Here is a 22,150-nt window from a genome sequence, read left to right as displayed (position 1 = left end):
TGTATGTAAACTTCTAACCCACTGGGAATGTGATGAAAGAAATAGAAGCTGAAATAAATGATTCTCTCTACTATTATTCTGACATTTCACATTCTTAAAATAAAGTGGTGTTTTTAATTGACCTATCTAGAAGAAAAAGAAACGCACACCTATTAAGGCGAGGTGCTGGCTTGCGGAGTAGAAAACTAGAAAATAAGGGAGAGCCGCACACTCTAGAAGCTCAGATGCAAAAATCTAATATCCAACGTTTCGACAGCCAAGCTGTCTTCATCATCTGATTGACCTATGACAGGGAATTTTTACTAGGATTAAATGTCAGGAATGTGAAAAACTGACTTTAAATGTATTTGGCTAAGGTGTATGTAAACTTCCAATTTCAAATGTATGTTTCACATTGTTTTAGGTAGTCCGGGGTGGGGCAGGTGGTTAGTTGGCGTAAAAAAGTGTGCTAAATGTACCCAGATCTCACCTTAGACCTTAACTCCTTAACAGCAGCTGGCATCTCATTGATTATAGATGGGCGGGGGTCCCTGAGACGATGGCGGTTATATCTCTGCCATATGCCTGTGCAGGGGGGAGGGGCTAACAAGCCCTGACTGAGGAAAGTGTGCGCTAACACAAGCATTCATTTTGGCTAACTCCCAGCTGACAGACACCCTAACCAAAAATAAGATGAGGTGACAAGATGAGTTGGGTCTGTCTGCAGTATGCATGTTGAAGGGGTTGTGTCATCTACCATCATTAACTTACCATCATTCACTTCGGGAAGTTTACCTTCGCCTCGTTTTGTTATAACATCTTTGGTCTGACAGACATTTACGTAACACACAGAAGACATTGAACAATGTCAACAAACATGGTTCCACACATTACTGGCAATTAGCTTAGCATTAGCTTATCATAATCAGTACAACATTCAAAAAAATATTTTACACACATAATTTCTTTCCAATACAATTTATGCAAGATTCGGAATGCAGGACTTGAAACCGTGAATAAAAGAGTCAATTAATAAATGATTAAGGCAAAAACCATTTTCTGAAGGTGATTTATTGATACAGTTGGTGTGTGCTGGCAACCAATCACATCAACCCTGATACTCGCTCGGAGCCATTCAGTTTTATTGTTTATGTATATAGCTAGTTGGCTAAGCTGTAGCCTTAGCAATTTCTTTCAAAAGGAGACTACCCAGATATGCGGAAATTCTGGAGGTTTTTGTTTATTCTGACAAAGAGTCTGAGTATTAAAATTAGGAATCAGATTCTGACAGTTATAGTGAGGAGTTGCCCCCCAACCTTGTGGCCATTGAGAACCCTGAATCTGAGGACCCCTTGCCCACTGACGAAGTCCCAGATCCCTCTGAAGATGCTGGTGGTGATGGAGGCAGACCAACAGTGGGTGAAGTATGGAGGGTCTGTGGTAGATGGAAGGCCGCCAGCCATTTCACCCTTCCTCTGGCCCTGCTTTTGGCTTTGATGAGTCCTAGTCTGGAATGCAAAGCCCCCTTGCCATCTCCCTCTGAGTCAGAGTGCTTTAAGCTGTTTCTGACAGAGGAGCAGGTGGGAGACAGTGGAGGAGATCAATCGCTAGAACTTGGAGCTACAGGAGAAGAGAAATCCTAGGTTGAGGGGGAAGCTTGCTAAATGGATGAAAACTACAATGAGTGAAATGTATACCTTCCTGGTAACAGTCCTTCTCATGGGAATAGTGAAGTAGAACTCTGTAAGGGAATACTGGAGCACGGATCCTATGTTTGCAACCCCCTTCTTTGCCACCCCCTTTTCCCAAGACCGCTTCCCAGTTCTGCTGCTATGCCTGAATTTCATAGAAAATGCTGCCGCCAACCTAAATGACCACTTACACAAAATAAGAAAAGTTCTCATCAGCCTGACATCAGCATTTGGATAGGACTTTGTGCCATCCAATGACCTATGCATTGACGAGTCCTTGATGTTACTCGAAGGGTAGGCTGGCATTCTGTCAATACATTCCCTCCAAAAGACACAGGTTTGGGGTCAAGTTCTTTATGTGTGACATATAGACAGGATTTGTCAAGGACATTATAGTCTACAAGGGTCCACCACTGACATCCAACATTCGTGGTAATAACCATGCTGGCTCCTCATTTCAGGAAGGGCCACACTTTGTATGTGGACAATTGGCTTACACTCTTCCAGCATCTGCTCTCCAACAACAAATCAAATCAAATTTTATTGCTCACATACACTTGCTTAGGAGATGTTATTGCGGGTGTAGCAAAATGCTTGTGCTTCTAGTTCCGACAGTGCAGCAATATCTAACAAGTAATTAAGAATATATAAATATATGGATGAGCAATGTCAGAGCGGCATAGACTAAGATACAGTAGATAGTATAGAATACAGTATATACATTTAAGATGAGTAATGCAAGATATGTAAACATTATTAAAGTGACTAGTGTTCCATTTATTAAAGTGGCCAATGATTCCATGTCTGTGTAGGTAGACAGCTGCCTCTCTGTGCTAGTGATGGCTATTTAACAGTCTGATGGCCTTGAGATAGAAGCTGTTTTTCAGTCTCTCGATCCCAGCTTTGATGCACCTGTACTGACCTTGCCTTCTGGATGATAGCAGGGTGAACAGGCAGTGGTGAACAGGCAGTGGCTCGGGTGGTTTATGTCCTTGATGATATCTTTGGCCTTCTTGTGACATAGGTGTCCTGGATGACAGGTTGTTTGCCCCCTGTGATGCGTTGTGCAGACCGCACCACCCTCTGGAGAGCTCTGCGGTTGTGGGCGGTGCAGTTGCCGTAGACAGGGTATCCTGTTGTGCAAAGTTATTTATTTGCTATAACTGAACTTCATCAGTAGAATGGTTTGTGTCAATATGCTGTATAACCTCGTTGGGGCCCCAGTATTGAGAATCAGGGAAGTGGAGATGTTGTTTCCTACCTTCACCATCTGGGGGCGGCCCGTCAGGAAGTCCAGGGCCCAATTGCACAGGACGGGGTTCAGATTCAGGGCCTCAAGCTTAATGATGAGCTTGGAGGGTATTATGGTGTTGAATGCTGAGCTATAGTCCTCTTGTCCAGATGGGATAGGGCAGTGTGCAGTGTGATGGCAATTGCATCGTCTGTGGACCTATTGGAGCGGTAAGCAAATTGATGTGGGTCTAGGGTGACAGGTAAGGTGGAGTTTTGATCCTTGACTATTGTCTCAAAGCACTTCATGATGACAGAAGTGAGTGCTACGGGGCAATAATCATTTATTTCAGTTACCTTTGCATTCTTTGGTACAGGAACAGTGTTGGCCATCTTGAAGCATGTAGGGACAGCAGACTGTGATTTGGAGAGATTGAATATGTCCGTAAACACACCAGCCAGCTGGTCTGTGCATGCTCTGAGGATGCGGCTAGGGATGCCATCTGGGCCGGCAGCCTTGCGAGGGTTAACACGTTTAAATGGCTTACTCACATCGGCCACGGATAAGGAGAGCCCACAGTCCTTGGTAGCTGGCCACATCGGTGGCACTGTGTTATCCTCAAAGCGGGCAAAGAACATGTTTAGCTTGGCCAGAAGCAAGACGTCGGTGTCAGCGACGTGGCTGGTTTTCCTTTCGTAGTCCATGATTGTCAGTAGACCCTGTCTCATACTTCTCGTGTCTGAGCCATTGAATTGCGACTCCACTTTGTTTCTATACTGACATTTTGCCTGTTTGATTGCCTTGCGGAATGACTACTCTGTTTGTATTCTGCCATATTCCCAGTCACCTTGCCATGGTTAAATGCGGTGGTTCACTGTCAATATTATATAATATATAAGATAGCCGGAACATATCCCAGTTAAAACAATCTTGAAGCGTGGATTCCGATTGGTTAGACCAGCATTGAATAGTCCTCAGCACGGGTCCTTCCTGTTTGAGTTTCTGCCTATAGGAAGGGAGGAGCAAAATGGAGTTGTGACCAGATTTGGTGAAAGGAGGGCGGGGGGGGGCCTTGAATGCATCTCAGAAGTTAGAGTAACAATGGTCGAGTGTTTTTCCAGCGAGAGTACTACAGTCGATATGCTGATAGAATTTAGGTAACCTTTTCCTCAAATGTGCTTTGTTAAAATCCCCGGCTACAATAAATGCCGCCTCAGGATATATGGTTTCCGGTTTGCATTAAGTCCAGTGATGTTCCTTGAGGGCCATCATGGTATTGGCTTGAGGGGGGATATACATGGTTGTGACAATAGCCAAAGAGAATTGTCTTGGACAGATGTTTATTCCTGTCGGCGCGATGAACTGAGAATTCAGATGGCTGGACCGACTCTGAAAGTATATCCCGAGAGAGCCATGTTTCCATGAAACAGAGTATGTTACAATCCCTGATGTCTCTCTGGAAAGAAACCCTTGCCCTGATCTCGTTAACTTTATTATCCAGGGACTAAAAATTAGCGAGTAATGTACTCGGAAGCGGTTGGTGTGCGCGCCTCCTAAATCTGCCATGATACTATGACTTGGGGGTAGGAATGGTGGGGGGGTAGGAATGCAGTTTTTGATGTTCAACCACTACATTAATATTGAAATATGGGTTATGCATATTTATAATGACATGACAGTTGTTAGTCTTTTCTTGCAGTTTTTTCCTCAAGTTTTTGTTTGTTGTTCAATAAAATAGACAACCATTACCTACATGCCTATGTCTTTTGCTGTTTTTCCCTCCAGTTAAACTGTAAAGGAGTGTAGGTTCAAACAGTATATTTCTGCATTCAAACGCTGGCCTCAATCTTCAGCATGAAAGATGGCAAATTGTGTTCAATATTGTTTGTGTGTGAGGTTTCTGAAAGTACTAAATATGGATAATTCGTAATTAGAATAGCTATATCAGAAAATAGCAATAAAAAAAAACATTACACAAAATAATAAATTGCATTTACAACATGACAATTATGAATGATCTACATAAGAAGCAGTAACTGAAGTGCTCCACACATGTGCTCCGCAAGAGGGCAGGACAGAGCTATGCTAAACAGGCCAAATGAATACAGTGCCTTGCAAAAGAATTCATCCTCCTTGGCATTTTTCTTATTTTGTTGCATTACAACCTGTAATTTAAATGGATTTTTATTTGGATTTCATATAATGGACATACACAAAATTGTCCAAATTGGTGAAGTGAAATGAAAAAAATTACTTGTTTCAAAAAAAGAAAAAAAAGAAAAACGGATTTACCCCCTTTGCTATGAAGCCCCTAAATAAGATCTGGTGACACCAATTACCTTCAGAAGTCAAATAATTAGTTAACCTCTCTCGGGTATGTGGGTCGTCCCACCTAGTCAACAGCCAGTGGAATCGAGTGGCGCGATATTCAAAAACCTTAAAAATGCTATTACTTCAACTTCTCAAACATATGACTATTTTACACCATTTTAAAGACAAGACTCTCGTTAATCTAACCACATTGTCCGATTTCAAAAAGTCTTTACAACGAAAGCAAAACATTAGATTATGTCAGGAGAGTACCCAGCCAGAAATAATCACACACCCATTTTTCAAGCTAGCATATAATGTCACAAAAACCAAAACCACAGCTAAATGCAGCACTAACCTTTGATGATCTTCATCAGATGACACTCCTAGGACATTATGTTATACAATACATGCATGTTTTGTTCAATCAAGTTCATATTTATATCAAAAACCAGCTTTTTACATTAGCATGTGACGTTCAGAACTAGCAAACATACTGAAAACTTCCGGTGAATTTACTAAATTACTCACGATAAACGTTCACATAAAACATAACAATTATTTTAAGAATTATAGATACAGAACTCCTTTATGCAATTGCGGTGTCAGATTTTAAAATAGCTTTTCGGCAAAAGCACATTTTGCAATATTCTGAATAGATAGCTCGCCATCACGGGCTAGCTAATTTGACACCCACCAAGTTTGGCGTTCACTAAACGAAATAATTACTATAAGAAAAATTGGATTACCTTTGCTGTTCTTCGTCAGAATGCACTCCCAGGACTTCTACTTCATCCACAAATGTTGTTTTGGTTCAAAATAATCCATAGTTATGTTCAAATATCCTCTGTTTTGTCCGTGCGTTCAGGTCCCTATCCGAACGGTGACGCGCGGACGCATGTCGTGACAAAAAAATTCAAAATATTCCATTACCGTACTTCGAAGCATGTCAAACGCTGTTTAAAATCATTTTTTATGCGATTTTTCTCGTAAAATAGCGATAATATTCCGACCGGGAGACGAAGAAAATGGACTCTTCACGTGTACACGTGCGCCCGTTTCATTGTTCTCAGATCGACCACTATCCAAATGCGCTACTGTTTTTCAGCCAGGGACTGCAGAGTCATCATTCAACGTTCTGGCGCCTTCTGAGAGCCTATGGGAGTCTTAGAAAATGTCACGTTACAGCAGAGATCCTCTGTTTTCGATAAAGAGGCTATAGAAGGACAAGAAATGGTCAGAGAGGGCACTTCCTGTTTAGAATCTTCTCAGGTTTTGGCCTGCCATATGAGTTCTGTTATACTCACAGACACCATTCAAACAGTTTTAGAAACTTTAGGGTGTTTTCTATCCAAATCAAACAATTATATGCATATTCTAGTTTCTGGGCAGGAGTAATAACCAGATTAAATCGGGTAGGTTTTTTATCCGGCCGTGAAAATACTGCCCCCTATCCTAAACAGGTTAAACAAAGTCCACTTGTGTGCAATCTGTGTCACATGATCTGTCACATGATCTCAATATATATACACCTGTTCTGAAAGGCCCCAGAGTCTGCAACACCACTAAGCAAGGGGCACCACCAAGCACGTGACACCATGAAGAGCAAGTTGTGGAGAAGTATAGTTCAGGATTGGGTATAAGAAAATATCAGAAACTTTGAACATCCCACAGAGCACCATTAAATCCATTATTAAAATATGGCAAGAATATAGAACCACAACAAACCTGCCAAGAGAGGGCCACCCACCAAAACTCACTGACCAGGCAAGGAGGGCATTAATCAGAGAGGCAACAAAGAGACCAAAGATAACCCTAAAGGAGATGCGGACCTCACAGTGGAGATTGGAGTATCTGTCCATAGGACCACTTTAAGCCATACACCTGGGCTCTGTGGGGTGGGCAGAAAAAAAGACATTGCTTAAAGAAAAAAATAAGCAAACACGTTTGGTGTTTGCCAAAAAGCATGTGGGAGACTTCCCAAACATATGGAACAAAGTACTCTGGTCAGATGAGACTAAAATTGAGCTTTTTGGTCATCAAGGAAAACGCTATGTCTGGCGCAAACCCAATACCTCTCATCACCCCAAGAACACCATCCCCGCAGTGAAGCATGGTGACGGCAGCATCATGCTGTGGGATGTTTTTCATCTGCAGGGACTGTGAAACTGGTCAGAATTGAAGGAATGATGGATGGTGCTAAATACAGGGAAATCCTGAGGGAAACATTTTTCAGTCTTCCAGAGATTTGAGACTGGGACGGAGGTTCACCTTCCAGCAGGACAATGACCCTAAGCATACTGCTAAAGCAACACTTGAGTGGTTTAAAGGGAAACATTTTAATATCTTGGAATGGCTTAGTCAAAGCCCAGACCTCAATCCAATTGAGAATCTGTGGTATGACTTAAAGATTGCTGTACACCAGCGGCACCCCTCCAACTTGAAGGAGCTGGAGCAGTTTTGCCTTGAAGAATGGACAAAAATCCCAGTGGCTAGATGTACCAAGCTTATAGAGACATACCCCAAGAGACTTGCAGCTGTAATTGCTGCAAAATGTGGCTCTACAAAGTATTGACTTTGGGGGGGTGAATATTTACGCGTTATCAAGTTTTCATTTTTTTTGTCTTATGTCTTGTTTGTTTCACAAGAAAAAATATTTTGTATCTTGAAAGTGGTAGGCATGTTGTGTAAATCAAATGATACAAAGAATCCATTTTAATTCCATGTTATAACACAACAAAATAGGAAAAATGCCAAGGGGGTGAATACTTTTGCAAGCCACTGTGTACACAGGCCAATGGTCATGATGAGGGCAGCTTCAAAGAAGCTAATAGTTCTCTGTCGCCTTTACCATTGTTTTTACAGAACTAATAGATTACTTTATATAAGCACAATTGAGTATAACATAATTGTTATGAAATCAGTACCTTGCGTGCCCGTGGTTAAAAAGGAATGCACACAGAATGCATTACGCTCAATACATAAACACATACATACAGTTGAAGTCGGAAGTTTACATGCACTTGGAGTCATTAAAACCCTTTTTTACCTGTTTCCACCATCATCTTCACAAGGTCCTTTGCTGTTGTTCTGGGATTGATTTGCACTTCTCGCTCCAAAGTACGTTCATCTCTAGGAGACAGAACAGGTCTCCTTCCTGAGCGGTATGACGGCTGCATAGTCCCATGGTGTTTATACTTGCATACTATTGTTTGTACAGATGAACGTGGTACCTTCAGGCGTTTGGAAATTGCTCCCAAGGATGAACCAGACTTATGGAGGTAATTTCTTTTAACTTTCCATACTTAGTGTATGTAAACTTCTGGAATTGTGATAGAGTGAATTATGAGTGAAATAATCTGTCTGTTAATTAACAATTGTTGGAAAAATTACTTGTGTCATGCACCAAGTAGATGTCCTAACAGACTTGCCAAAACTATAGTTTGTTAATAAGAAATGTGTGGAGTGGTTGAAAAACAAGTTAATGACTCCAACCTAAGTGTTTTTAAACTTCCGACTTCAACTGTAAGTGTATGTAAACTTCCGACTTCAACTGTATATAACTTGCACATATTGTATATTCCAGGTGTGCAAAGCTCTTATGGCGCTGTTCTACTGCATGGCTCTGCCGTGCCGTGAATATCACAGTTACTATTTCATTTTAATTTTCCCATGGCCCGCATGATTCCTGGACCCAAGCATGATATTCATCCTAAAACAATGTAAGGAAAATAACAATGAAAGCAATGCAGGCGCCATCGGGAAAAGGTTTGGCAGGTTCTATTCTGACTAGAGCAAATGTCTGCATACTTGACCTGGGGAAACACTCATTGGGCTCATCGAAGAGAGAAATTTGTCTGACTCATCTAGCTAATCCTAACCTTACATTTGCATAACATGCCTCAAGTGTAAATTCTCTGCAACAGTGAAATGGGCGACAATTATTTGAATTAATGAGGAGGCAGAACGCACCTCATTTCAAACAGTTGTTTGAAAATAACTTGAAATTGACAAGATTAAACAAGCTTATAGATAATTAGCAGGCAATTTGCCTTGGTTTGCAGGCAGCACGTGTTAACTGTCCTGTTGCGTAACAATCATATTTTGGAACAGTGAGCGCGCATTCTGACATCACACTCATAAAGAAAAACTCAGGCTGAGGAGACTAGCGTGATTTTCTTGTGTTATATAATGAATTTAGTCTATAGGCCAGAAGAAACTTTAGTCCATGATTTGGTTTGTTTTAAACAGCCATTTAAAACGTCAGCTAAAATCACTGTGAGTGATAGGGGCAGCCGTACTGAAATACTGAACTTCCCCTTGAAGACAAGCCCACAAATATTTTTGACCAATCCTAGCCAAATTGAAAATCCGTAGCTGAAAAAATAAATAAGTGTACTGTGTTTTTGCAAAACGCTAAGGGATGGGGCTGGAGAAATGTTACTGCTCTCAAATTCATAAACAGAGCTATGGGTGCAAGGACTGACCATCCATGACATCAAAATTATAGCTTTAACCATGTTTTGAGGCTATATAGTGTTTACATTGGAGTAAATCAAGCTTATATTTTGCATTCTGATAGGGTACGATTGTTGAACTAATCTCATGATGCATTTATAAGTTATATTCTTCAAGAATCAATGCGTACATACATTTCTACATAATAAAATGTATGTAGCAACTGTAGATGGCCACTTTAAATCGACGTTTCACTAATGCTGACCTCTAACGTTACCTACAAAGGAAATGACCTAGATAACAGCATTTTCGGCAGTCAAATGCAACAACAAAACATTATTTATAAAAGTAATCTATTATTATGGTTTTTGAACACAATACAAGCGTGATAGCTGTACTTTTACATGTAGCTTACGCAGCTTGTTGGCCATTACCCAATCAACGTTTTTTAACGAGTTCAAAGCACGTGAATTCATCCAATTGGTATTTACGACTTAAAAACGGGTAAATTCCCACCTTCCACTTGATTACGAATGCAGCATAAGTCTCCCATTGACATCAACCCTGCAAACAAAAATGAATGGTTACGATGTCCCCGAAACATAGTGCTCAGGATGCTGTTTTATGCTCCTGTCGAGGTTTTGTCTTGTTCCCGGTTTGTTCCCGGGACGTCCCCAAGAACGATTTTAGGACATTCTCTGGACATTGTGTCATGGACCATGACACAACATCTCAAGTGGTTACTAGACAAAAACCACCAGGGGACCGTGACAGAACATTTTAAGGTCCTATAAACATCCTAGGGAACAAACCAGGAACTAAACCAAACCTCCACAGGAACATGACACCATGTCTTGACAACCTTAGGTGACCATTTTGTGACCTTCTGGGGACGTCCTAACGAAACATTTATTGTTTGGAGGACAGGACCTGTCTGAAACATCCCCTTGCAGTCATTGAATGTCCCAACTACAAAGTCCTATCAGAACCAAATAGAAACCTATTTGTAATGTTCCTTAGCGGTCATCAAAATACCTTTTTTATGACTTTATACTAGTAACTGAAAGGTTGCTGGATCAAATCCCTGATCTGACAAGGTAAAAATATGTCGTTCTGCTCCTGAGCAAGGCATTTAACCCATGGTTCCCCGGGCGCCGCGGATGTTGATTATGGCAGCCCCCCACACCTCTCTGATTCAGAGGGGTTGGACTAAATGCGGAACGCATATTTCAGTTGAATGCATTAAGTTTTACAACTGACTAGGTATCCCCCTTTCCCAGGTATAGGCAGTAACCTAAATAAGAGCTATGAAGGACAGTTAGCACTGTGACTGTAGAGATAGAAGAACCTTTCCCAGCATCATGAGGAAATGGACAGAGAGAGTGTGGGATTGGTCACACAGGCAGAAGTCCACAGCCCTCCCAACCCAGGAGAGAGAGGAGAGAATGGGAATCTGTAGAAGAAACAGCAGGGCCCTGACTTGATGCAAAAATCGTCTCCTCCTCCTCTCTACTCCTCTGGCTCTGTCCTTAAAGGCACCCTATTTAATGCACTACTTTTGACCAGGGCCCACAAGGAAACCCATAGGCCTCTGGTCAAAAGTAGTGCACTAAAACAGGGAGTAGGGTGCAATTTTGGACACATCACTACTATCTATTCTCTTTAAAGGGAAATACCTAGTCAGTTGTATAACTTAATGCATTCAACTGAAATGTGTCTTCCGCATTTAACCCAACCCCTCTGAATCGGAGAGCTGCAGGGGACTGCCTTAATCGACATATTCAGCGCCCAGGGAACAGTGGGTTAACTGACTTGCTCAGGAGCAGAACGACAAATTTTTACCTTGTCAGCTCGGGATTCAGTCCAGCAACCTTTCGGTTACTGGCCCAATGTTCTAACCACTAGGCTACATGCCGTAAAGCTGCATACAGACAGGCTCGTTTCTCGCTGCCTTCTTAATGCCCTCTTATTACGCCCTATTTGCATGGGATTAGTTTTACTGGGGGAGATAGGGTTATGTAATTATGTGCATGAGCACAAATCACCACATCCGTAATTTAAGTCCCGTCCGAATGTGCCATGTCGGTCATTTCTACATAGCAGGAGAGTAATAATTCCATCCAGAAAAAAACTTCCCGTGCAAATCGAAGTTTAAAAAAAAGAAATGTTTGACTGGTGTTGGTCGCGGTTTGAGCAAGAAAGCAATAACTGATTCAATAAATTGCTGCGCATAGCCTATATATGAATGGCCTACATGTATCAACATTCACAGTGAATGCTTTTGTTTATACGTTTTGTGCCAATGAATTGAACATTGCCAAATGCATTAGTAAAAAAACATTGTGCCTATTTAATGCAACCCTTCTGTTAGATCGCAAAGCGGCATTACAACTGAGCTAAACTATTGGAAATGACAAATTCACTTTCTCATCCATAGCCTAAAAACACATCTCAAATGCTGTTTAGCTCACATCTGCAGACTGGGGGGGCATTTAGGACGTCTTCTACTGTGGATCGCTAAAATATCCTAATGATTATGATCACACTTCCTCAATCCAAATATTATGTCAACACTATACCAAAGATGGTTTGGTATGGTTTAGAAACTTGGAAGCCAAGCTCGCCTAGAATAAAAACCTCCAGGCTTCCGTCATAACTGTCAATTTATTGAGAAAAAAAAGAACAAATTACAGGGGGCAGTTTGGGACAAAAACGTTGCCCGTCCAAATCATCCTCTGGAATAACGGACATTCTGGGGTAATAATTACATACAAAATCAAATCAAATTTATTTATATAGCCCTTCGTACATCAGCTGATATCTCAAAGTGCTGTACAGAAACCCAGCCTAAAACCCCAAACAGCAAGCAATGCATGTGAAAGAAACACGGTGGCTAGGAAAAACTCCCTAGGAAAAACTCCCGAGAAAGGCCAAAAACCTAGGAAGAAACCTAGAGAGGAACCAGGCTATGAGGGGTGGCCAGTCCTCTTCTGGCTGTGCCGGGTGGATATTATAACAGAACATGGTCAAGATGTTAAAATGTTCATAAATGACCAGCATGGTCAAATAATAATAATCATAGTAGTTGTCGAGGGTGCAACAAGCACGTCAGGTCAGGGTTCCATAGCCGCAGGCAGAACAGTTGAAACTGGAGCAGCAGCACGGCCAGGTGGACTGGGGACAGCAAGGAGTCATCATGCCAGGTAGTCCTGAGGCATGGTCCTAGGGCTCAGGTCCTCCGAGAGAAAGAAAGAAAGAGAGAAAGAGAGAATTAGAGAGAGCATATTTAAATTCACACAGGACACCGGATAAGACAAGAGAAATACTCCAGATGTAACAGACTGACCCTAGCCCCCCGACACATAAACTACTGCAGCATAAATACTGGAAGCTGAGACAGGAGGGGTCAGGAGACACTGTGGCCCCATCCGATGAAACCCCCGGACAGGGCCAAACAGGCAGCATATAACCCCACCCACTTTGCCAAAGCACAGCCCACACACCACTAGAGGGATGTCTCCAACCACCAACTTACCGTCCTAAGACAAGGCCGAGTATAGCCCACAAAGATCTCCGCCACAGCACAACCCAAGGGGGGGGGGGGATGCCAACCCAGACAGGAAGACCACGTCAGTGACTCAGCCCACTCAAGTGACGCACCCCTCCCATGGACGGCATGGAAGAACACCAGTACGCCAGTGACTCAGCCCCTGTAATAGGGTTAGAGGCAGAGAATCCCAGTGGAGAGAGGGGAACCGGCAAGGCAGAGACAGCAAGGGCGGTTCGTTGCCCCAGCCTTTCCGTTCACCTTCACACTCCTGGGCCAGACTATACTTAACCTCTATGGGCTAGGTGGGACTGTGAGTATGACTGTGGCAGTGAGTAGGTCTAGAGACATGTTGGACAAAACCCACTGAGTCGATGATGGCTCCGAAAGCCTTTTGGAGTGGGTCTGTGGACTTTTCCATGTGAATATTAAAGTCACCAAAAATTTGAATATTATCTGCGATGACTACAAGGTCCGATAGGAATTCAGGGAACTCAGTGAGGAACGCTGCATATGGCCCAGGAGGCCTGTAAACAGTAGCTATAAAAAGTGATTGAGTAGGCTGCATAGATTTCATGACTACAAGCTCAAAAGACGAAAACGTCATTGTTTTTTTTTTGTAAATTGACATTTGCTATCGTAAATGTTAGCAACACCTCCACCTTTGCCGGATGCACGGGGGGTATGGTCACTAGTGTAACCAGGGGGTGAGGCCTCATTTAACACAGTAAATTCTTCAGGCTTAAGCCATGTTTCAGTCAGGCCAATCACATCAAGATTATGATCAGTGATTAGTTCATTGACTATAACTGCCTTGGAAGTGAGGAATCTAACATTAAGTAACCCAATTTTGAGATGTGAGGTATCACAATCTCTTTCAATAATGGCAGGAATGGAGGAGGTCTTTATACTAGTGAGATTGCTAAAGCGAACACCGGCATTTTTAATTTTGCCCAACCTAGATCGAGGCACAGACACGGTCTCAATGGGGAAAGCTGAGCTGACTACGCTGACTGTGCTAGTGGCAGACTCCACTAAGCTGGCAGGCTGGCTAACAGCCTGCTGCCTGGCCTGCACCCTATTTCATTGTGGAGCTAGAGGAGTTAGAGCCCTGTCTATGTTCGTAGATAAGATGAGAGCACCCCTCCAGCTAGGATGGAGTCCGTCACTCCTCAACAGGCCAGGCTTGGTCCTGTTTGTGGGTGAGTCCCAGAAAGAGGGCCAATTATCTACAAATTCTATATTTTGGGAGGGGCAGAACACAGTTTTCAACCAGCGATTGAGTTGTGAGACTCTGCTGTAGAGCTCATCACTCCCCCTAACTGGGAGGGGGCCAGAGACAATTAATCGATGCCGACACATCTTTCTAGCTGATTTACACGCTGAAGCTATGTTGCGCTTGGTGACCTCTGACTGTTTCATCCTAACATCGTTGGTGCCGACGTGGATAACAATATCTCTACACTCGCCAGTTTTAGCTTTAGCCAGCACCGTCTTTAGATTAGCCTTAACGTCGGTAGCCCTGCCCCCTGGTAAACAGTGTATGATCGCTGGATGATTAGTTTTAAGTCTAATACTACGGGTAATGGAGTCGCCAATGACTAGGGTTTTCAATTTGTCAGAGCTAATGGTGGGAGCCTTCGGCGTCTCAGACCCCTCAACGGGAGGAGTAGAGACCAGAGAAGTCTCGGCCTCCGACTCCGACTCGCTTAATGGGGAGAACCGGTTGAAAGTTTCTGTCGGCTGAATAAGCGACACCGGTTGAGCATTCCTACAGCGTTTCCCTCCAGAAGCCATGAGAAAGATGTCCGGCTGCGGGGACCGTGCGAGGGGATTTATACTAACGTTACTATCTGTACTTACTGGTGGCACAGACGCTGTTTCATCCTTTCCTACACTGAAATTACCCTTGCCTAACGATTTCGTCTGAAGCTGGGCTTGCTGCACAGCTATCCTTGCCGTAAGGCAATCGTTCTCCTGTATATTATAAGTACAACGACTGCAATTAGAAGGCATCATGTTAATGTTACTTAGCTTCGGCTGTTTGAAGTCCTGACGAACCATGACCAGATAAAACCTCCGGTGTAAAAAAAGTTGAATGAAAAAGTTGAGTGAGGGAAAAAGTAAAAATATACGGTAATGAAAAAGTAAAAACCGTCAGGTAGCAAAGTAAGATCGGCAACAAAATCGCACAGCAGCGTAAACAAGTCTGCAAGTTGTGACCGGAAACAGGAAATTACCTACTGTCAAGACAAAAGAGATGATCGTGGACTACAGGAAAAAGGGCCCATACACAACCTTCTCTAGTAATACAAGTCCTGTGCGAATAGGGCTTTAGACAATGCTTGGCTATTGATCACCAGAGAGCTACCATTTTCCTTGCGAAATGAGGAGTGTTCTTCCGATGCCTGAGAGGTCGGAGCAGGAAGCTGTCGATGCTATGAGGTTGGGCTTGGAATCTGGATGTAGGGGATAAAGAGGGATAGGAACAGGGAGGTATCTCTTATCTCAGACGCTCCAGACCTTTTACTCAGAGAAAGTATGATGGTTTGGAAGCGTGGGGAGACATAATGGTTTGGAGATGAATATCTAATACTTCAGGTTTGCGTTCAAAATGGCACCCTTTCAATATATAGTGCACTTCGTTTGACCAGAACCGTATGGGCCCTGGTCAAAAGTTGTGCGATATCTAGGGAATAGGGTGCAATTTCAGCTGTAGCCCAGGTGGTCTGTCATTCAAGCTCAATTGGGGGAAGAGAAGAACATGGAGGGAGTTGAGATCCCTTATAAAAAGATAAATAATCTCTGAAGAGGGAATGGTCCATTTTGGGAGGGATGCAGGCCATCTGGTTGAATGACAGCACAGAGGTGAGGGGGGGTGGGGGGTCCGACAGCTAACTCCATTAGCAACTTTTTGTTTCTAATAAAGCTGCAGAGAAAGAATGCGAGAGAGAGAGACAGAGATAGGATAAATTGGGGCAGGGAACGGGAGGGAAGCAAATGAGATGGTTTCGCTTGCAAATAAAGTACGCTTCTTATCCTCACGGGGTTTCTGGTGTTGGTGTCACTGCTGCTGTTGTTTTTGTCGTAGGGCAATTTGTGGTTCCTAATTTGTCACTTCTGAGGTGTCTGATGAAAAAAGATTTAGCTCGGCTTTTCAGCTGTTTGATGAGAACGTGGGTGATTTGAACACAAATCGCTCTCTATGTGTATCGACATGAACTAATTTGATTGTTGTTGTTTTATGCAACAGGGTTCCTCTGGGAGGAGAGTGTGTGTGTACATGCGTGAGTGTGTCTGTGCGTGTGCGACACCCTGCATTCGAATTGTACAGCAGAAGATCATAGAAAACATGAATAGCACTTCAAAAAAGCTAAATGGATTCCTTCGTGCATACAGTTATGCGGTGTTACATGTTCAAAAGCGGTGCTCATATATACGATTGTTACTGAATAATTCAGAAGTAACTGGGAAAGGATGGGCGTCAGACATGTAGCTCTGATCTGTTCTGAACCTGACATTCAGAGGCTTGAGAGAGAGCAGAGAGAACGCTCATTCAAATTGAGAAGGGACATTGAAGAAACATTGACAGCAGACAGCATCATCCTTTTGGAGTTCGTCTTTGCCATTTTCAAGCTGTGTTTTTCGAGTGCCATGGTAAGGCAGTAAAATATTTTCTGACTCAAAGGCGATTTGGTTTACTTTGATCCCCATCAATGCGGTCACGATCCCTTTCAACGCTGTGATGAAATGTCTTTCGCAAAATGGCAGAATGTCATATGGCATCTGGTGTCTAGCTTGTACGGATTGCATCGCTTCTGTGGGTTCATCCCAAATGGCATCCGATCCCGTCTATTGTGCATTACTTTTGACCAGGGCCAATAGGGAAACCTATTGGGCTCCGGTTGTTGTGCACTATATTGGAAATAGGGTGTCATTTGGGTCGCATCCTGTGTACACCCGATCTACAGGTAACTACCTAAATAATGAAAACACTTGAGGGATACAAAGTATATTTATGGCAGGTGTTTCCACACAGGTGTGGTTCCTGAGTTAATTAAGCAATTAATATCCCATCATGCTTTGGGTATAAAAATGCTGGGCAGGCCATTATTTTAGCTGCCATGGCTATGGGATGACAATGTCCCCATCCACAGGGAACGAGTGGTCAATGAATGGTTTGATGAGTTTGAAAATGATGTAAACCATATTCCGTGGCCGTCAGTCACCAGATCTCAACCCAATTGAACTCTTATGGGAGATTCTGGAGCGGTGCCTGAGACAGCGCTTTTAACCACCATCAACAAAACACCAAATGATGGAATTTCTCATGGAAGAATAGTTTTGCATACCTCCAATAGAATTCCAGACATGGTGCATTGAAGCTGTCGAATCCCCCCAGTAGAGTTCTATACCAAGGTGCATTGAAGCTTTTCTGGCTCATGGTGGCCCAACATTCTATTAAGAGTTCATGTTGGTGTTTCCTTTAATTTGGCAGTTCCCTGTATCTTTGATTTGAATGCTAGATGAAACTTTTAACTGGACATTCCACAATTGAGAAATGTTTCTGGAAGGGAATGTCAATGCGGGCCTGGATGGTGCATCGAAAGTGAATAGTGTGTTCTACAACAGTACATGCAGTCTGCTTCCCAAATGGTACCCTATTCCCTATGTAGTAAAATACATTTGACCAGGGCCCATAAGGCTCTGGTCAAATGTAGTGCACTATATAGGGAATAGGGTGCCATTTGTGACATAGTCGTAGATTTACAACAATTGAACATAACACACATGAGAAAATGAAAACAGGACTTTTCGTGAATGTATGTATTTGGTTTTGACAAGAATTCAAAGATAGTATATGTCTGTGCTGTTTGTATTCACAAAAAATGTTCTGCATGTTCATAATCTCATTATCTAAATGTTGACATCTATAACCAGGCCATATTTTCGACCATCGCATTACACACAACAAACAGTGCATTGTTAAGAAACAACAACACATTTTATTTTCAAATATGTTCGTCATAGATAATTATGTTTGATTTGTCGCTCTTTTCACTCCGAATCCTAAAATTATGTTTTATCCCGATGTATAGCCTAGCCTACATTTATTCAAAACTGGGTCCTGTGTATTTTTCCCTTAAACCTTCCCCCCCCCCCCCATCTGTCATTGTAAACAATAGTTTGTTTGTTCAGGTGCTTGATCTACCTATTACTGGCACTGCAGTGCGATATGCATGTGCCGGGCAAGGTCCTTCGCACAGCCAATTTATTTATACTTCATTATAATGACTTCGGCATCAAAGCGTGTGAACGACAAAGACAAAATGAGAAAACCTATATTCTAAAGCCCTCCTCAAGCACTCCCTTTGTTGACAACAAGCAGCACATGAATATGCTCAAACGAAGAAGAGATAAAAGCAATGCACCGAAACAAAACAAAAGCCACCTTTTCTTTTGTTGTTTCACTATGCTTGGCGAAGCGCAGAACACTGGAGTAAATTGCAACACGTTTTAACTGGCTGAGTCCCAAATAGCACGCCATTCCCTATGTGCCCTGTTCAAAAGTAGTGCACTATGCAGGGAATTGTGTGCCATTTGTGACACAGATACTGGTCTTTCATGTCCACCTCCAAAGGGGCTGCTGGTTGGATTTCATAGCCCACATTGTCTGCCCTCTTCCCAGTTGTAACCACTCTGGGCTGAAGTGGCCCCTAGGTACAAATCTAGGATCAGCTTCCCCTCCCCCACCCAAATCATAGCCGTCTATGAATTTAAGAGTGCTTACATTTCTCCAGTTCCATACCTCAGCTTTTTACCGAAACAGCAGGGGGAAACCCTTTGTTATTTTTTAAACTGTGGATTTCCCCTTTAAGGGTAGGATTGGGGGAGGGAAAGCTGATCCTAGATCTGATCCTAAACTTCCTGCCAGAGTGGTCACAACAGGAAAGACAGCGAAGTTGACCATAGATGCTGAAAAGATCAGCATCTATGGGCAACTTCACCATCTTCCCCGAAGATGAGGTATGGGCTGGATTAATGTAGCCACTCTTAAATTCATAGACAGAGCTATGGATGCAAGGACTGACCATCCATAATATCAACATTATAGTTTGAGCCATGTTTGGAGGCGATCCGGTGTTTGTTTACGTTTACTTTGTTTACGAACATTGTGTATTTTGGGTTCAGATGGGGTACAAAATCTCATGAGGCATTTATAAGTAATATTCTTCAAGAATCAATGGGTACATACAGTATCATTAATTTATAAATCCAAAAATGGATGTAGCAACAGCAGATTGCCCCTTTAATCATAAGTGAGGAAATGCAAAACCGACCCAAGATCAGCCTCCAGAGGCAGCTTCAGGTATAGATCTAGGATCAGCTTCCCCTCCCCTAATCCTAATTAACCATTATTGGGGAAAATGCAAAACTGACCCAAGATCAGCATCTAGGTCTAACTTCAACCTACTCTGTTGTATATTCAGATGGGCCAAAGGGGGCAGCGTCATCAGACAGGTGTCAGGTGACACCTATGAGGTCATCGTGGACCACTCGTTCTTCACAGAGCCCGTCTCCTGTGAGGTCACCAATGCGCTGGGCAGCACCAACATCAGCAGGAACGTGGATGTCTACTGTGAGTAGTAATCCGCAAGCAACATGTGCAAGCACGCACACACACACTACTGTGAGTAGTCCCCAAGCAAACAGACTCAGGAACCAAAACTAGCTAGCTACAGGCACTACGAATCACATCTACCACTACATGGATAGTCCCAAATAGAAGGTTTGTAGATGTTAACTAACTGTCAACAACATTTCAACGAACTATCCACTAAACCCTCGCTCTAACCTTAATCCTTACCCTAACCCTAGACCTAACCCCAACCTTACCTTTTCCCTCATGCTTATCATACACTCAACCCTAGCCCTTACCCTAACCCCAGCAAGTTGTTGTGTATCAACAGAGTTGCAATTATTTGTTTGTTGATACTGGAGCTTAAGTATCTGTAGATCATCTATAGGGGACTATCCAAATCAAGTGTAACCATTTCTGTTCCTGTGGTTCCAGATGGGCCCAGAATGGCTGCTGAGCCACAGTCCCTACAGGTGGACCAGGGATCAGATGCTATCTTCAACTGTGCCTGGACAGGAAACCCCTCCCTCACCATTGTGTGGATGAAACGTGGCTCTGGAGTGGTAGGCATTGTATTTACCATCATCCTTTTTATTATGCTTGTATTTCCAGTTGCTTATTGTGCAAGACCCATTCCCTCTTAACCCTCAAACTACCGACTCAGGTTATTTTGAGCCCAGAGGCACATATTTTTATCATAGCACAAGACTTTGCCAATCATCTTGTTCTTAATAAATATCAATTATTGTTTGGTGTTTCTGTATCAATATGGTCCTTCGGGGTCATTTTGACACCAGACAAAAACACTTAATTTCGTCTATTGTAATTTGATAGATCTGACATTTTATTTGAATCTATGTTTCTCTGGAGACATAATAACAATTTATCCATACCACCAGAGGGTGGAGGGGAACCTGAATCAGTGATTTTGACCAGATAGAAAGATCACCTGCAGAGATATAGTTCCCCGTGTACTAAACTAAGATTTCACTTTTCTATACCATGTAAAGTCTGACTGTGTGCATAACCAAAATAACATTATTTTTGTTCATATAAAAATCTGTATTTTCCGAAAAGTAGTTATTCTAGGGCGAATCTAAAGTGTTTATTTGAATCCAGGTTTCTCTGCAGAGCTATACATATAATCAGAGGGTGGAGGTGTACCTGTTGCAGTGACCTTGACCTGATAGACAGATCACCTGCAGAGATGGAGCACCTGGTGTACTCGTCTATGGTTATAACTGGCTATAACTATGACTGTGTAAAATATATAAAATACCTTAGATATATGCTTAGTTACAGTCAAAACAGCTCATGAAAGTCTGTCAGTGGTATGAATACTTGGTAGAACTGTAAGACAGAAACCAGCTACTCTCTGAATGTACACATACTGTAGTGGTGTGTATTCCCCGGAAAAAATAGCTATTCTACTGCAATTGTCATATAAATACCAGAATTCGTATAATGCCCTCCAATATTCTATATGTGCAACTTATGTTTCTTTGTTTGCTGTAACATTTGGTTTGAAGTAACATTGAGGATTTGGGCATGCTTTTTGGAGCATCCTGCCATAGATCCTACCACTCCCATTGTGTCACTAGCAGCGATGCTGGCAGTGGGGTAAATAAAGAAGTAAAGTAAATTAAGAAAATTAAGCCATATTTTTGGTAATTATCTCAGGATCAATTGGTTAATTACTTTTTGTCAGTGGAATTATGTATATTTCAAATGTTGGTGTACCGCCCATTTTTAAATTCATATTTATTTCAAAATTCTAAAAACGAAATAATACTACAATCAAATGATGGTAAATGTGCTTTTTATTATTAGTGTGAATTGTACTTTGGAAAAAGCTGCACATTATTTAAGGGGACATTTATATTTTCGTTTGACAGAATACGCAAATTATACTTTTGCTAAAATAATGGTCTGTTTTGGTAAAAAAACATAATGTACATGTCTAATTACACTGAGTGTACAAAACATTAGGAAACCTGCTATTTCCATGACATACACTGACCAGGTGAATCAGGGTGAAGGCTATGATCCCTTATTGATGTCAGCTGTTAAATCCAATTCAATCAGTGTAGATGAAGGGGAGGAGACAAGTTAAAGAACAATTTTTAAGCCTTGAGACAATTGAGACATGGATTTTGTATCTGTGCCATTCAAAGGGTGAATGGGCAAGACAAAATATTGAATGAGGTATGGTGTACGGTTTGAGTGTGTCAAGAACTGCAACACTACTGGGTTTTTCACACTCAACAGTTTCCTGTGTATATCAAGAAAGGTCC

General features: G+C 42.3%; 1 protein-coding gene across 1 annotated transcript in view; it reads left to right on the top strand.

The window, feature by feature from the left end:
* LOC106567547 (kin of IRRE-like protein 3) overlaps window positions 1–22,150 on the top strand; it is a 368,305-nt gene that overhangs the window by 307,461 nt on the left and 38,694 nt on the right. Inside the window, exons 7-8 of the mRNA XM_014136991.3 lie at window positions 19,708–19,856; window positions 20,292–20,419. Of these exons, the coding sequence (XP_013992466.1) occupies window positions 19,708–19,856; window positions 20,292–20,419 (277 nt within the window). The remainder of the gene's footprint in view (window positions 1–19,707; window positions 19,857–20,291; window positions 20,420–22,150) is intronic.

This window comes from Salmo salar, chromosome 13, assembly GCF_965601325.2.
Source record: "Salmo salar chromosome 13, fSalSal1, whole genome shotgun sequence".
NCBI lineage: Eukaryota > Metazoa > Chordata > Actinopteri > Salmoniformes > Salmonidae > Salmo > Salmo salar.
Note: the sequence above shows the minus strand (reverse complement) of the source record. Positions and strands in the feature narration are given on the sequence as shown.